The sequence below is a fragment of the Schistocerca nitens genome, chromosome 10, assembly GCF_023898315.1.
Source record: "Schistocerca nitens isolate TAMUIC-IGC-003100 chromosome 10, iqSchNite1.1, whole genome shotgun sequence".
Classification (NCBI taxonomy): domain Eukaryota; kingdom Metazoa; phylum Arthropoda; class Insecta; order Orthoptera; family Acrididae; genus Schistocerca; species Schistocerca nitens.
In genome coordinates, this window is record NC_064623.1 from 168,401,168 (window position 1) to 168,419,169 (window position 18,002).

Here is an 18,002-nt window from a genome sequence, read left to right on the forward strand (position 1 = left end):
TGCTCTACAGTACTAGCATCAAGCACATCAGTACGTAGCATCAACAGGTTAGTGTTCATCACGAACGTGGTTTTGCAGTCAGTGCAATGTTTACAAATGCGGAGTTGGCACATGCCCATTTGATGTATCGATTAGCACGGGGCAATAGCCGTGGCGCGGTACGTTTGTATCGAGACAGATTTCCAGAACGATGGTGTCCCGACAGGAAGACGCTCGAAGCAATTCATCGGCGTCTTAGGGAGCACGGAACATTTCATCCTATGACTCGCGACTGGGGAAGACCTAGAACGACGAGGACACCTGCAATGGACGAGGCAATTCTTCGTGCAGTTGACGATAACCCTAATGTCAGCGTCAGAGAAGTTGCTGCTGTACAAGGTAACGTTGACCACGTCACTGTATGGAGAGTGCTACGGGAGAACCAGGTGTTTCCGTACCGTGTACAGCGTGTGCAGGCACTATCAGCAGCGGATTGGCCTCCACGGGTACACTTCTGCGAGTGGTTCGTCCAACAATGTGTCAATCCTCATTTCAGTGCAAATGTTCTCTTTACGGATGAGGCTTCATTCCAACGTGATCAAATTGTAGATTTTCACAATCGACATGTGTGGGCTGACGAGAATCCGCACGCAATTGTGCAATCACGTCATCAACACAGATTTTCTGTGAACGTTTGGGCAGGCATTGTTGGTGATGTCTTGATTGGGTCCCATGTTCTTCCACCTACGCTCAATGGAGCACGTTATCATGATTTCATACGGGATACTCTGCCTGTGCTGCTGGAACATGTGCCTTTACAAGTACGACACAACATGTGGTTCATGCACGATGGAGCTCCTGTACATATCAGTCGAAGTGTTAATACGCTTCTCAACAAGAGATTCGGTGACCGATGGATTGGTAGAGGCGGACCAATTCGATGGCCTCCACGCTCTCCTGACCTCAACCCTCTTGACTTTCATTTATGGGGGCATTTGAAAGCTCTTGTCTACGCAACCCCAGTACCAAATGTAAAGACTCTTCGTGCTCGTATTGTGGACGGCTGTGATACAATACGCCATTCTCCAGGGCTGCATCAGCGCATCAGGGATTCCATGCGACGGAGGGTGGATGCATGTATCCTCGCTAACGGAGGACATTTTGAACATTGCCTGTAACAAAGTGATTGAAGCACGCTGGTACGTTCTGTTGCTGTGTGTTTACATTCCATGATTAACGTGATTTGAAGAGAAGTAATAAAATGAGCTCTAACATGGAAAGTAAGCGTTTCCGGACACATGTCCACATAACATATTTTCTTTCTTTGTGTGTGAGGAATGTTTCCTGAAAGTTTGGCCGTACCTTTTTGTAACACCCCGTATAGGCGTGCCGACCACAGCACCGTATTCTGGCTATTTACATATGCCGACTGCAGCGCCGTATTCTGGCTGTGTACATATCCCTTTTTAAATACGTGTGCCTATACCTGTTTCTTAGGCGTTTCAGTATATTTTCAGTTAGGCAGAGATTCATTGAATAGCACCTCTACGTAACACATACTTAAAACGTGCAGCCCGGTACTTAACTTGTTCGTGGCTGTTGTGGACAAACAGAGCTAGTTCAGTTTCACAAGATGGTTGTTTGCATAATGCAGCATTATTCCTGCAGAGCACCTACAGAGAATGTAATTAAAGCATCTAAATTATTTTCGGAATCGGGTGATCCGTAACACTGAACAGTAACTTAGAACTGTCACTCCCAGCTTTTATTTGAATTAGCGAGCAAGTGCCAGCTGTGTTTGAGAAACTTTTGTCTTTGCGTTCTCATATATCTAAACTTGTGACTATCAGAGACCATTCAATCATTTATCGCATTACATCAGAAGTAGTTCGGGTGATATCGTTGTTTCGAGGAATAAGCTCTTGCGTCATGGAACAAGAAGCTACCAGCACGCGCATAGGGAGGTAACGGCAACGTTTACGGCACAGGCGAGAAGGATGAAGGCAGACGAATCCGAGAAAGTTTCTCATAAGAACAGAAACAAGAAAAAGGTCTGTGGTTTCGGTAGTATCAATATGGATTTAATTAAAGCATTGTCCAGATAAGGAAAAAAGGACGAATTAATAATCAGTGGTGGCTACTGAAACATGGTTCTTCAAGTTGGATCCTGCTATAGTAATATCTATATTTAACAATTGGCCAGCTGGGAGTAGGGCTTGCACTCTGTGTGGGCCGTACAAACCTAATTATGTGTATAGACAGTTCACGCAGTCCGAGAATCGAGAATGTCGACAATTTGTACCTGTTATCGACATACATACAGGCGAGGTATAGGTCTCGTGGATTCTACGACCATCGAAAATGTTTTAAATTCAAGACTGAAGTCGGATAACAAATAAAAAAGAACTACTTTTTCCTCTGATATAATTACAGACTAACAATTTTTTTTTCTTATCCTCTATCGTGAAAGCTTGCTTCTTGCAAAATGTAATGATTTTAGGTCAACGGCAGGTACTCTATAGGTTTTAATGTGCCAGTTTGCAAGTATCAGAATATATGGCACAAACGGCCGTGTCATTTGACTTCATCGACTTAGCAGCTAACGTTTATTATACTGCAAAGGGGTCGTAGATCTTAGTATGCGACGGCCCGCATCTCGTGGTCGTGCGGTAGCGTTCTCGCTTCCCACGCCCGGGTTCCCGGGTTCGATTCCCGGCGGGGTCAGGGATTTTCTCTGCCTCGTGATGGCTGGGTGTTGTGTGATGTCCTTAGGTTAGTTAGGTTTAAGTAGTTCTAAGTTCTAGGGGACTGATGACCACAGATGTTAAGTCCCATAGTGCTCAGAGCCATTTGAACCATTTTAGTATGCGACATAAATTTCAGCATGATACGTCTTCTCTTTTCTGAGAAAAAGGATCCTATAAGGGTTCCGTTTTCACCGATTGAGGTACGAAAAACGAAATTGAATAATGTACCGAGGAATGAAACATACAAAATCTATCCATTGCAAACCATGTGAAGAAACATGTGTAGATTCATGTCGACATCAAAGGATTATATCTCATGTGTTTACCTCATGAGCGTACGTTAAGCGTATGTTGGTGTTGGTTATTCATGTAAGTGCGATTGAATTACGTTTTGGCTAAATTATATTTTCTGTGTATAAGCGTAATTGAAATAGTGAACATCCTGACTATATCTATACAACCGAAATTCTCTACAGGTGAATTAATGAATGAATTAATAAATAATACAACTGTAGATGCATATGAAAGCGACACATAGCTAGCAAAGTACGTACTGGTAAATTACGTACCATTCTATAGCAAATGTAACGTATGGATTTCCAGTACAGGGCATAGTTTCAGTTTTGAATACATAAGTTATGTATATGTGCAATAGTACGTATATCAAACTTGTTGACAGTAACTTTTGAATATGTATTGTAACTTCAGTTTGGGTAACGCTATTCTGAATTATTCTGATATCATTACAACAGTTTCTTTTACATTAAATATACTGTACACTATATCATATAAGATAGAGTTTACCTAGTTTTATTTAACCACTGCATGCAATGAATGTTATAATCGTAATTATACCTTCCTGTTTTAGAAAACATTTCCGTAATTCTGTCAGTAATTCAGACGGAGACTCACCATAATTAGCGCGAATTAGTGAAGTCTAGTTTTGTCTAGCGCTTCATCACGAAATTACTAGACGCTAAACTGCTTTTGTGTTTGACTCTAATGGAAAGGTTGACTTGTGCCATAATGATTTATGAAGATAATGAGTTGTATCACAGTTGATTTAGATTTCAAAGTACACCAGAAGATGGCCTGTTAACGATTGAAACCTGTTGTGTAATGAATTTTGGAGTAATACGGCTATTTGCAAACATGAGTTTCCAACATCTCCTAAAAGCCTTGAAATAGTGAGGTTTCATTGTACTTTGATAAGACTATTTTTCGGAAATTATTACGCAAAGAGCTTTGCTTAGAAAAAAAAATGGCATGTGAATTTGGTTCATTACTAGCGGTATGTTGTCACACTGCCGTAACGTACGAGTGTCTCCCGATTACATTTTCTGCTACAAGAGCCAACAAGTTAAAACAGTACAACTCGTCCCTGCATGCTAGCGACTGTGTTACTAAATCATTAAAATTACTGACACTTCTTGAGAAGCTGCTTTTATTTGGTGAGTATCATCAGTTGTGCGTCCGCCCCGATAGCGGAGTGGTCAGGGCGGCGGTGTGTCATACCAAGTGTTCGATTCCCGGCTGCGTCGGAGATTTTCTCCGCTCAGGGACTGGGTGTTGTGTTGTCCTCATTATCATTTCATCATCATCGGTGGAAGGCAACGGGAAACCATCCCTGGAATCACTTCCCTAGACGCTCATGCGGTGGATCTCTCTGACGAGGCTTCCCCCATGACAAGACCTGCCGTAAGGCAGAACACAAAGTGAGTGATCAATTGTGGAGTGAACTGCACTAATAATGAAGTGTGTTACACATTACATGAACATCTTTATATTGAGAGAAAGAGTGCTGTCATTTTCATAGTAAGTTATACAGGGTGTTACAAAAAGGTACGGCCAAACGTTCAGGAAACATTCCTCACACACACACAAAGAAAGAAAATATGTTATGTGGACAACTGTCCGGAAACGCTTACTTTCCATGTTACAGCTCATTTTATTACTTCTCTTCAACATGCATCCACCCTCCGTCGCATGGAATCCCTGATGCGCTGATGCAGCCCTGGAGAATGGCGTATTGTATCACAGCCGTCCACAATACGAGCACGAAGAGTCTCTACATTTGGTACCGGGGTTGCGTAGACAAGAGCTTTCAAATGCCCCCGTAAATGAAAGTCAAGAGGACTGAGGTCAGGAGAGCGTGGAGGCCATGGAATTGGTCCGCCTCTACGAATCCATCGGTCACCGAATCTGTCGTTGAGAAGCGTACGAACACTTCGATTGAAATGTGCAGGAGCTCCATCGTGCATGAACCACATGTTGTGTCGTACTTGTAAAGGCACATATTCTAGCAGCACAGATAGAGTATCCCGTATGAAATCATGATCATGTGCTCCATTGAGCGTAGAAGGAATAACACAGAGCCCAATCAAGACATCACCAACAATGCCTGCCCAAACGTTCACAGAAAATCTGTGTTGATGACGTGATTGCACAATTGCGTGCGGATTCTCGTCAGCCCACACATGTTGATTGTGAAAATTTACAATTTGATCACGTTGGAATGAAGCCACATTCGTAAAGAGAACATTTTCACTGAAATGAGGATTGACACATTGTTAGATGAACCATTCGCAGAAGTGTACCCGTGGAGGCCAATCAGCTGCTGATAGTGCCTACACACGCTGTACATGGTACGGAAACAACTGGTTCTCCCGTAGCACTCTCCATACAGTGACGTGGTCAACGTTACTTTGTACAGCAGCAACTTCTCTGACGCTGACATTAGGGTTATCGTCAACTGCACGAAGAATTGCCTCGTCCATTGCAGGTGTCCTCGTCGTTCTAGGTCTTCCCCAGTCGCGAGTCATAGGATGGAATGTTCCGTGCTCCCTAAGACGCCGATCAATTGCTTCGAACGTCTTCCTGTCGGGACACCTTCGTTCTGGAAATCTGTCTCGATACAAACGTACCCCGCCACGGCTATTGCCCCGTGCTAATCCATACATCAAATGGGCATGTGCCAACTCCGCATTTGTAAACATTGCACTGACTGCAAAACCACGTTCGTGATGAACACTAACCTGTTGATGCTACGTACTGATGTGCTTGATGCTAGTACTGTAGAGCAATGAGTCGCATGTCAACACAAACACCGAAGTCAACATTACCTCCCTTCAATTGGGCCAACTGGCGGTGAATCGAGGAAGTACAGTACATACTGACGAAACTAAAATGAGCTCTAACACGGAAATTAAGCGTTTCCGGACACATGTCCACATAACATCTTTTCTTTATTTGTGTGCGAGGAATGTTTCCTGAAAGTTTGGCCGTACCTTTTTGTAACACCCTGTATATGCTCTTCTCCAGGAGACAGTTTATTTCGAAAGTTTGTCTGGTTGATTTGGGGAAGGGGACGAAACAGCGAGGTCATATCGATCCAATGGGATTAGAGAAGGAACCATCCCAGCATCTGCCTGAAGCGATTTAGGGAAATCACGAAGAACCTAAATCAGGATAGCTGGACGCTGGTTTGAACCGTCGTCCTCCCGAATGCGAGTCCCAGTGTGCTGACCGCTGCATCACCGCGTTCTGTCACATTACACGCAGAAGGCTTGTCAGCCAGGGAAGTCGCTCAACGTGTGCACTGGAGTCTTAATGATGCGGTGCCGATGTGAAATAGGTTAAAATTGACAGGTGGTGTTGAGGAGTTACACCGCATGGGCTATCCACGCCCGACAGGTACCACTTTGACTCAAAGAAACCGACCTCTGAGTGCTCCAGGACTGAATTCCGAGTTCGATTCTACACAGAGTCCGCGAAAGAACTTGCCCCCCTTCTGACAGTCGTGCACCGCAAGTCTCTAGAGGAACGGAAGGTTCCAAATGATTGGAAAAGAGCACAGGTAGTCCCAGTCTTCAAGAAGGGTCGTCGAGCAGATGCGCAAAACTATAGACCATCATCTCTGACGTCGATCTGTTGTAGAATTTTAGAACATGTTTTTTGCTCGCGTATCATGTCGTTTCTGGAAACCCAGAATCTACTCTGTAGCAATCAACATGGATTCCGGAAACAGCGATCGTGTGAGACCCGACTCGCTTTATTTGTTCATCAGACCCAGAAAATATTAGATAGAGGCTCCCAGGTAGATGCCATTTTCCTTGACTTCCGGAAGGCGTTCGATACAGTTCCGCACTGTCGCCTGATAAACAAGGTAAGAGCCTACGGAATATGAGACCAGCTGTGTGGCTGGATTGAAGAGTTTTTAGCAAACAGAACACAGCATGTTGTTCTCAATGGAGAGACGTCTACAGACGTTAAAGTAACCTCTGGCGTGCCACAGGGGAGGGATATGGGATCATTGCTTTTCACAATATATATAAATGACCTAGTAGATACTGTCGGAAGTTCGGCTTTTCGCGGATGATGCTGTAATATACAGAGAAGTTGCAGCATTAGAAAATTGTAGCGAAATGCAGGAAGATCTGCAGCGGATAGGCACTTGGTGCAGGGAGTGGCAACTGACCCTTAACATAGACAAATGTAATGTATTGCGAATACATAGAAAGAAGGATCCTTTGTTGTATGATTATATGATTGCGGAACAAACACTGGTAGCAGTTTCTTCTCTAAAATATCTGGGACTATGCGTGCGGAACGATTTGAAGTGGAATGATCATATAAAATTAATTGTTGGTAAGGCGGGTACCAGGTTGAGATTCATTGGGAGAGTCCTTAGAAAATGTAGTCCACCAACAAAGGAGGTGGCTTACAAAACACTCATTCGGCCTATACTTGAGTATTGCTCATCAGTGTGGGATCCGTATCAGGTCGGGTTGACAGAGGAGATAGAGAAGATCCAAAGAAGAGCGGCGCGTTTTGTCACAGGGTTATTTGGTAACCGTGATAGCGTTACGGAGATGTTTAGCAAAGTGGCAGACTCTGCAAGAGAGGCGCTCTGCATCGCGGTGTAGCTTGCTGTCCAGGTTTCGAGAGGGTGCGTTTCTTGATGAGGTATCGAATATATTGCTTCCCCCTACTTATACCTCCCGAGGAGATCACGAATGTAAAATTAGAGAGATTCGAGCGCGCACGGAGGCTTTCAGACAGTCGTTCTTCCCGCGAACCATACGCGACTGGAACAGAAAAGGGAGGTAATGACAGTGGCACATAAAGTGCCCTCCGCCACACACCGTTGGGTGGCTTGCGGAGTATAAATGTAGATGTAGATGTAGATGAACTCAGTTGTTTGGTAGTGTACGTTGCTAAACCAACAAAATCGTCAATTACCATCGCAGTGGGTACGGGACCATCGGTATTCGACCGTCGACCAATGGGAACTTGTCAGCTCTGCGTACTAATCACATTTTTCCTACGGCAGGTCGATGATCGTCTCCACAAACGCCGTCATCGAGGTGAACGGCGGCTCGAAACGTTCAGCGCGCCAAGAACGCAGAGTGGTGGGAGCAGTACATTATGCTGCTCTTGCATGGCACCTGTGGTAGTAAACGAAGACACCCTGACAGCTGCTCACCAGCTTTATCCCTTCCTAAGTATCTCGGAACCAGAACCGTGCTCAAATGGGTTGAGGAGCATTTCAGTGATCTCACGTTGATATCTCGGCAACCGAATTCACCTGATGTCGATCCTAAGGAAGCCCTCTGGGTGACCAAGCGAGTTGGCACAGTGGCTAGCGCACTGGACTCACATTCGTGAGGACGAGGGTTCAATCCCACGTCCAGCCATCTCGATTTAGGTTCTCCGTGATTTCCCTAAATCGCTCCAGGCAAATGCTGGGATGGTTCCTTTGAAAGGGCACGGCCGATTTCCTTCCCCGTCCTTCCCTAATCCGATGACACCGATGACATCGCTGTTTGGTCTCTTCCCCCAAACAACCCAACCTAGCCCGTCTGGGTGGCTATCGGGTGCCATCGCCGCGTACGCAAATCAGCGGCCGGCTCGTATTTACCTGAATTACATGACCTGTGCGTAGATATCTAATGCCACATACCTCCACAAACCCTTCCCATAAACTTTAGGGTCCCTGATAGGCGTAATAAGTGAGTATCTCGTTCCAGAGACGGACAAACAAACTACTAAGCAGATGGTCATAATGTTTTGGCTCATCAGTGTATTTAACGGAATAGACTGTGTCGAGCAGCACATAACTGGTTCTGCATTCGAGCACTACGGGACAGTTTTTCTTAATCATCCGCATTAACTAAAATTTTTTCTACGTATGGAGCAAGCTGCGATTCACCGCAACAACTAGAAATTTTGTACCCTGTAAGCGCGTGCAGTTTCATTTCGTCTCCCTCTTTTTTAACCAGGCACTGGGAAGGGAGACAGAGTAAGTAGGTGACCAAAGCAAATTTGCAGCGTACTCACCGGGTATAAGGAGATGACGAAGGCAGTGTACCCCCTGAGGACACGCGGGACGTGTCGCCTTACGTAGTGCATCGTGTTGCCGTAGATGGCGTACACCGCAGTCACGGCCAGCGTGCAGATCACGATGGCGGATATGATGGCCGCGTGGGGCTCTGTGAACAGAGGAAACGGGGTCCGTGGTCGATACGTGGCCAGACAGATAGTGGGTCGCTGGTAAGGCACCGACTACTGAAAACACATCATCGACAACTACGCTTATGTGACATTCCAGACGGATCTGCTGCAAATACACTCCTGGAAATTGAAATAAGAACACCGTGAATTCATTGTCCCAGGAAGGGGAAACTTTATTGACACATTCCTGTGGTCAGATACATCACATGATCACACTGACAGAACCACAGGCACATAGACACAGACAACAGAGCATGCACAATGTCGGCACTAGTACAGTGTATATCCACCTTTCGCAAGCAATGCAGGCTGCTATTCTCCCATGGAGACGATCGTAGAGATGCTGGATGTAGTCCTGTGGAACGGCTTGCCATGCCATTTCCACCTGGCGCCTCAGTTGGACCCGCGTTCGTGCTGGACGTGCAGACCGCGTGAGACGACGCTTCATCCAGTCCCAAACATGCTCAATGGGGGACAGATCCGGAGATCTTGCTGGCCAGGGTAGTTGACTTACGCCTTCTAGAGCACGTTGGGTGGCACGGGATACATGCGGACGTGCATTGTCCTGTTGGAACAGCAAGTTCCCTTGCCGGTCTAGGAATGGTAGAACGATGGGTTCGATGACGGTTTGGATGTACCGTGCACTATTCAGTGTCCCCTCGACGATCACCAGTGGTGTACGGCCAGTGTAGGAGATCGCTCCCCACACCATAATGCCGGGTGTTGGCCCAGTGTGCCTCGGTCGTATGCAGTCCTGATTGTGGCGCTCACCTGCACGGCGCCAACCACGCATACGACCATCATTGGCACCAAGGCAGAAGCGACTCTCATCGCTGAAGACGACACGTCTCCATTCGTCCCTCCATTCACGCCTGTCGCGACACCACTGGAGGCGGGCTGCACGATGTTGGGGCGTGAGCGGAAGACGGCCTAACGGTGTGCGGGACCGTAGCCCAGCTTCATGGAGACGGTTGCGAATGGTCCTCGCCGATACCCCAGGAGCAACAGTGTCCCTAATTTGCTGGGAAGTGGCGGTGCGGTCCCCTACGGCACTGCGTAGGATCCTACGGTCTTGGCGTGCATCCGTGCGTCGCTGCGGTCCGGTCCCAGGTCGACGGGCACGTGCACCTTCCGCCGACCACTGGCGACAACATCGATGTACTGTGGAGACCTCACGCCCCACGTGTTGAGCAATTCGGCGGTACGTCCACCCGGCTTCCCGCATGCCCACTATACGCCCTCACTCAAAGTCCGTCAACTGCACATACGGTTCACGTCCACGCTGTCGCGGCATGCTACCAGTGTTAAAGACTGCGATGGAGCTCCGTATGCCACGGCAAACTGGCTGACACTGACGGCGGCGGTGCACAAATGCTGCGCAGCTAGCGCCATTCGACGGCCAACATCGCGGTTCCTCGTGTGTCCGCTGTGCTGTGCGTGTGATCATTGCTTGTACAGCCCTCTCGCAGTGTCCGGAGCAAGTATGGTGTGTCTGACACATCGGTGTCAATGTGTTCTTTTTTCCATTTCCAGGAGTGTACATACACGTCTCGATTTTGCCGCCGGATCGAACTGTGTAAGTCCCACGATATTTCATCGATGCAACTGCTCTACATCCTTACACCCTTCTCCATAACGACCGCCCTCTTCGCGACAACCTCAGTAAAGCCAATTACTTCTCACCTTTCCGAGGTGTTCTCCGTCCCTCATGATCCCCACTTTGATTATTCTCTTTTCTCCACTGTCATGGAACGCGCCGATACCTCGGCCGCTCCACTTGATCCTAGTCTCCAGTACTTGGAGCAGTTGCCCCCCTCTGACTCCAATCACAGCACACGACATTAATCCTCCAGTCCAAACACTACATGGCCCTGGTCATGACTGTGTCACCTACCGCCACCTTAGAGAAAGCCCCTTCTCCTTACTGACTGTATAACATCAGCCTCTCTAAGCGCTTCTACCCCGACCTGTGGAAGACTTCCCGCATCCTCTTATTCCTCAAACCCAACAAACCTCCTTGCGTCGCCTCATCCTATCGTCCCATCTGCCTCACCTCCATCTTCAGTAAGGTGTTCGAATTCATCCTCTCCCATCGTATCCATCAGCACCTTAATCACCACCACCTCTTCCCCCTTATCCAGTGTAGCTTCCGACCCTCGTTCTCCACTAAAGACCAACTCCTTAACCTCGTCCACCTTCTCTTCCTCCTGCTTACCTCCCATCGTTCCGCCATTTTTGTTTCCCTCGACCTCCAAAATGCCTATGACTGCATATGGCATCCCGGTCTCCTCTTTAAACTCCGCTCTGCCTATCAATTTTGTCAGTCTGATCGCTTCCTTCCTCTCCCGCCGTCCTTCCCACATCACTCTCCACAACACCAACTCCCGCATCTTTCATCCCACTGCTGGCATCCCCCAGGGCTCCGTCCTCTCCCCTCTCCTCTATCTCCTGTACACTACCAATATGCCCAAGCCATCCCCACCAATCCACCTTCTCCAATATACTGATGACACCGCCTTCCTGACTCTCTATCCCACCCTTCAACGGTCCCAACGCATCCTCCAAACCCACCTTGACCAGTTCGCCACTTGGTGTAACCAGTGGTCCCTTTGTCTCAACCCCTCCAAAACCCAGACAATTACCATAGGCCATACCCCCACTCCTTCCATCACCATGATTTCTCCCTCACCATTTATGGTTGCTCCATCCAGCTCATCCCCACCCTGAGATACCTTGGCCTCACCCTCGACCATCAGCTCACCTGTACCCCTCACCTCCTGACCATCCAGCAGAAAGCCCATTCCTGCCTCCACCTCCTGAACCTCCTGTCTGGCCAGACATAAGGATTGCATCCTTCCACCATCCTCCCCACCTACAAATCTCTCATCCATCCTGTCCACTTTTATGCCAGAGTTTCCTGGATCTCCACACCGACCCGCTTTTACAAGGCCCTCCAAATCCTTGAACACCATGCACTCCAACTTGCCTTCTGTATCTGTCTTCCTTCCCCCATATGGCTACTGTATGACTTCATCCCACTCCCCCACCTCATTTTCCTCCAACGTCTCTGCATCCTTTACACTGTCTGCAGGCTTGATCCCCTCCACCCCCTCGTTTCCTCCTTCCTCTCCACCCCCTGTTCGTTGCCGTGTCTCTATCGCTGCATCCCTCCCTCTCTCCCTCTCTCCACCTCCACACCCTCTATCTGCTTCATCAGGGCAATTTCCAGCACCTCCTGGATGTTGAAATTCGCCATGACATCTACCCTTCCTTCCAACTGTAAGCTGGCCTTTTTCTCCCCCCCCCCCCCCCCCCAGGGCCCCCTTCTTCCTCTCCCCTCCTTCTCCCAGAGCGGATTTTTCTCCTTCCCTCCCTAAGTCCCAGCACCCTCTCCTTGAAAGCTTCCCTCCCACGTCCTTCCCTCCATGGCCCTCTACGGCGGGCCCACCACCTGTCTCTCCCCCGTCTCGTTCCCTCCATCCCTTCTTCCCTTCTCCCACTCCCCTCCTTCTTCCCTCCTCCCTTGTCTGTATTCCCCTTGGCAGATCCTCTCTGTTTCCTCATCGTCTTCAGTGTACTACATCAGTCTTGTGTTTGGTGCTGTTCTCCCTTGACGTCAAGAGCTGTGATCTTAATTGTGTGCTGGACTTGTACATAGTCTTACTGTCAGCGATTGTTATGTGCTAGGCCGTCCATCGATACTTTTATGATCCAACGTGTGGTTTTGTTTTGTGTGCGCTCATTTTTTACGGTTTTTATCTCCTTTATACAGTCGCCCCCTTTTTGTGGTCTGTAAGTCTTCCATGATGTTCCCCTTTTTTATATCTATGTACTCCATAGTCTCTCCTTTATGTTATTTTGAATGTCTTCTATTGCATGATTAATGTCTTTTGGCTGAAGAGCAGCGCATATACTGCTGCCAGCTCGCCCCAGATGGGGCATTGAAATACAACAAAGAAAAAAAAATCGACGTCCTCTGGTGCTGGTAGGGTATGGAGTGTCACTGAGTACTAAAGACGATCACCTCTGGCTTGCGCAGTTGGTTATTTAGACAGCAGCAATTACATTTCTGCCATATTACAGCCAGTGGCTGGGCCCTATCATCAGAGTCTCCAGGATGTTACCTTCCAATAAGATGATACAAGATTGCGTATTGTCCATTCTGTCCTGATGTAGCTCGATACAGAGGATTTCCGATTATTTCCCTTGCCAGCACATTCTCCACATATCTCACCGAATCATCGAAATGGTCACGGTTTCCAGGCAGAGACTGTCATGTGAACCGTTCGCCAGTGACTGCGATCGGTGAACTTCGCCACAGAATTGAAGCAGAAGGGAATAACGTGCCGTATCTGCCATCCAAGCTATGTTCAAATCAGTCATCGGCCCAGTTGAAGCTATTATTGCTGCCAGTTGGGACTGCACTGAACTACTTTTCGTATCTGGAGAACCATAGATCACCTACAAATTTAATAATGTATTCCTGTTGCTAAATGCCTGCACAAAATTTTTCTGTTCTTTCTGGCGTTGCAGTCTTAAAGGATAAAAGTGCTATAGGTGCATTAGAATTACCGCTTTAGTGGAGCAGCTGTGTGGTCGAATTATAAAGGAACGCCTGGTGAATGAAATCGTAATAGTAAAGGAACAAAGTTGCTTTACTTTAGGGGGATCCAGTGTAGATAACATGTTGTTGTTGTTGTGGTCTTCAGTCCTGAGACTGGTTTGATGCAGCTCTCCATGCTACTCTATCCTGTGCAAGCTTCTTCATCTCCCAGTACTTACTGCAAACTACATCCTTCTGAATCTGCTTAGTGTATTCATCTCTTGGTCTCCCTCTACGATTTTTACCCTCCACGCTGCCCTCCAATGCTAAATTTGTGATCCCTTGATGCCTCGGAACATGCCCTACTAACCGGTCCGTTCTTCTTGTCAAGTTGTGCCACAAACTCCTCTTCTCCCCTATTCTATTCAATAGCTCCTCATTAGTTATGTGATCTACCCATCTAATCTTCAGCATTCTTCTGTAGCACCAAATTTCTAAAGCTTCTATTCTCTTCTTGTCCAAACTATTTATCGTCTACGTTTCACTTCTATACATGACTACACTCCATACAAATACTTTCAGAAACGACTTCCTGACACTTAAATCAATACTCGATGTTAACAAATTCCTCTTCTTCAGAAACGCTTTCCTTGCCATTGCCAGTCTACATTTTATATCCTCTCTACTTCGACCATCATCAGTTATTTTGCTCCCCAAATAGCTAAACTCCTTTACTACTTTAAGTGTCTCATTTCCTAATCTAATTGCCTCAACCTCACCCGACTTAATTCGACTATATTCCATTATCCTTGTTTTGCTTTTGTTGATATTCATCTTATACCCTCCTTTCAAAACACTGTCCATTCCGTTCAACTGCTCTTCCAAGTCCTTAGCTGTCTCTGACAGAATTACAATGTCATCGGCGAACCTCAAAGTTTTTATTTCTTCTCCACGGATTTTAATATCTACTCCGAATTTTTCTTTTGTTTCCTTTACTCCTTGCTCAATATACAGATTGAATAACATCGGGGATAGGCTACAACCCTGTCTCACTCCCTTGCCAACCACTGCTTCCCTTTCATGTGCTTCGACTCTCATAACAGCCACCTGGTTTCTGTACAAATTGTAAATATCCTTTCGCTCCCTGCATTTTACTCCTGCCACCTTCAGAATTTGAAAGAGTGTATTCCAGTCAACATTGTCAAAAGATTTTTCTAAGTCTAGAATTGCTAGAAACGTAGGTTTGCCTTTCCTTAATCTTTCTTCTAAGATAAGTCGTAGTGTCAGTATTGCCTCAATTGTTCCAACATTTCTACGGATTCCAAACTGATCTTCCCCGAGGGCGGCTTCTACCAGGTTTTCCATTCGTGTGGCCGAGCGGTTCTAAGCGCTTCAGTCTGGAACCGCGCGACCGCTACGGTCGCAAGTTCGAACCCTGCCTTGGGCATGGATGTGTGTGATGTCCTTAGGTTAGTTAGGTTTAAGTAGTTCTAAGTTCTAGGGGACTGATGACCTCAGAGGGTAAGTCCCATAGTGCTCAGAGCCATTTGGATCATTTTTTCCCCATTCGTCTGTAAAGAATTCGCGTTAGTATTTTGAATCCGTGACTTGTTAAACACATTGTTCAGTAATTTTCACATCTGTCAGCACCTGCTTTCTTTGGGATTGGAATTATTATGGACGATAAACATAGATGGGGATTATGTACTGCATTCAGATTTGATTTCATTAATGTAGAGGTACTTCGATACATCGATACGTATATATTGCAATGATATTATTCTTATGTGTATTCTTTCTTTTGCGTCTACTACCTTTGACGTACTTGTAACTCTAATTTTTTGGGCGCGTAAGCGGTTATTAGAGAGTCAAGTTTTGGTCGTTATGTTAAAAAGACGCAAATTGTAGTCAGTTTATGAAATGTGAACTTTAATAGTGAGGAAGATATTTTCAAGTGTGTTTTATATTGTGAAGTGATGTTTTGGAATGAGTTACATGACATCGCAACAAAAGTAATAAAAAAGAAGTGTCACTTAAATTTCGAGTGCTGATTACTTTTTTTTTTACATCACCATTGTCCTAACTTGCGAAAGTTTAATCTTCAAGAATGGTTTATGAAACACATCTATAAAACTTCTGAATATCGCAGAATAACACCTAGGCCTCTTTGCATCCGAGCTTGGAATCATCACTACCTAGATTTTCGACGATTGAGCCATGAGTTCACAACGAGACCAACGTGGGAAACATGAAAAGATGAGTGCCTAGTTTATCCATTATTTCAAGAACTGACTTTATTAATTGTGCTCTAATGACACCTGCCACATAATATAACTTTGTTGTTGCCCGAAAATGCAATATTTAGCAGCGTGAGCAACAGTACAATCTGATTAATTTTTGACCTTTGTTGTGGTAGGGTTGTTAGAAGCCATTGGGGTGGACATTAGAAACACTGAAAACAGGGCAAGGAAGTAACATACAAACGCGAAACTTTGCAAATAAGTACAGTGAGATACGATATGCAAATCACACAAGCTTGATGCCAGTGCGCATGCCCACAGACACTGCAGTGGCGTTGCAATCGGGCAGAGGCACACGGTCGACAAGTCACACACGTGACCATCACATCCCGACTAGAGGAGCATGCTAGTAGGTGCAGAATGTAGGGCAGTCGACACGTCGTGTGTCTCACCAGGTCTATCGTTCAGTTCCATCAGACGATGTTGGCAGCAATGGACACCAGATGGCACCAACTTGTGACGTAATGGGTCTGGGGCGACCAGGAAGGTGATGAGGCAAGAGGATCGATGGATCGTGTAGCGATCAAGGATGCTGCAGTGACTCGCTCCACGATACAAGGAGATCTACGTATGCTGAGTGATCCGCAAACCATTTCTAGACGCCTTGCGGATGCGAATTTGCAATCTAGACGCCCTTTCCGTTTACTGCAGCTAACACCGAGACTGGACCATGGGTGCACAGTATATGGGTCAGCGAGGCCATCTTATTTGCGGATCCTTGACGCTGTTCACCATGCTGGGATCCGACTGGCCACGGGTGCTTATCGGACCAGTCCCGTACCCAGCCTGTGCTGAGGCTGGCGAACCGCCACTTACCATCCGGCGGCAGCTCCTGCTGGTGCGCCAGGCTTGTAAGTTTCTCGCAGCTCCCAGCTCGCCTGCTCACCGTCTTGTTGCCCATCCACCTCTGGGCCGCCTTTTTTCCCGCCGTCCCCGGGCTACGTTGCCGTTTTGGATCCGTGTGCAATGTGTACTAGAGTCCCTCGGTGTGGAGTCTGTACAACCCCAAATCCAAGGTTTTAACCGCCTGCCACCCTGGTTTCTGAAGAGGCCCGGAGTGATTTTAGATTTATTGCAGTACAAGAGAGATTACACTCCTGCCACCGTTTTTAATGCAGCATTTTCTGCCATTTTATCTGAGCACCACGACTATGTAGCTGTTTTTACGGATGGGTCGAAACAAGGGGATTCTGTTGCTTGCTCAGTTGTTTTTCCGGATCGTGTCCTCAAGGTCCGACTGCCTCAGACTTTTACTGTCTTTGATGCAGAATTGTCTGCGATCTTGCGGGCACTGGAGCACATGAGACATTCTTCCTCTCCTAAATTTCTTGTCTGTTCCGATTCACTCAGTGCCCTTCACTCATTGCAACGTTTGTATCCGGCAGACAAAATTGTCCAGACCATCTAGGATGCCCTCCTCCGACTACAGCGACTGGGGAAGGTTGTAGCTTTCTGCTGGGTTCCGGGGCATGTTGGCATTGCTGGGAATGGAAGGGCAGATCTCGCAGCCAAGGAGGCGTGTCTCGCCCCACAAGTATCTCCGTCTGCTACCCCTTGCACGCACTCACCTCGCTGTTGAGCTCACGGGTCATGCGTCGATGGGAGGATGAGTGGCTGGAAGTGACTGACAATAAGCTCCGTATAGTCAAGCCCACAACCCGTGTGTGGTGTACTTCCTTTCAGCCCCATCTACGGGACGAGGTTCTCCTCACTCGGCTTCCGATAGGCCACAGCCCTATGACGCACGGCTTCCTGCTCCGGCGAGAGGACCCTCCAATGTGTGGTGCTTGCGGCGTCCAGGTCACTGTGCGCCACGTTTTATTGGATTGCGTTTTATTTTCTGACCAGCGGGTCGCGGCTGACTTGCCAGCGCACCTGCCATCTCTCTTACGCAACACTCGGACGAATCTGGCTAAAGTT

General features: G+C 47.0%; 1 protein-coding gene across 2 annotated transcripts in view; it reads right to left on the bottom strand.

The window, feature by feature from the left end:
• LOC126210581 (organic solute transporter alpha-like protein) overlaps positions 1–18,002 on the bottom strand; it is a 173,338-nt gene that overhangs the window by 75,161 nt on the left and 80,175 nt on the right. For both annotated transcript variants that reach the window (XM_049939846.1, XM_049939845.1), the window contains exon 3: positions 9,066–9,217. In XM_049939846.1, coding sequence (XP_049795803.1) covers positions 9,066–9,217 — 152 coding nt within the window. The remainder of the gene's footprint in view (positions 1–9,065; positions 9,218–18,002) is intronic.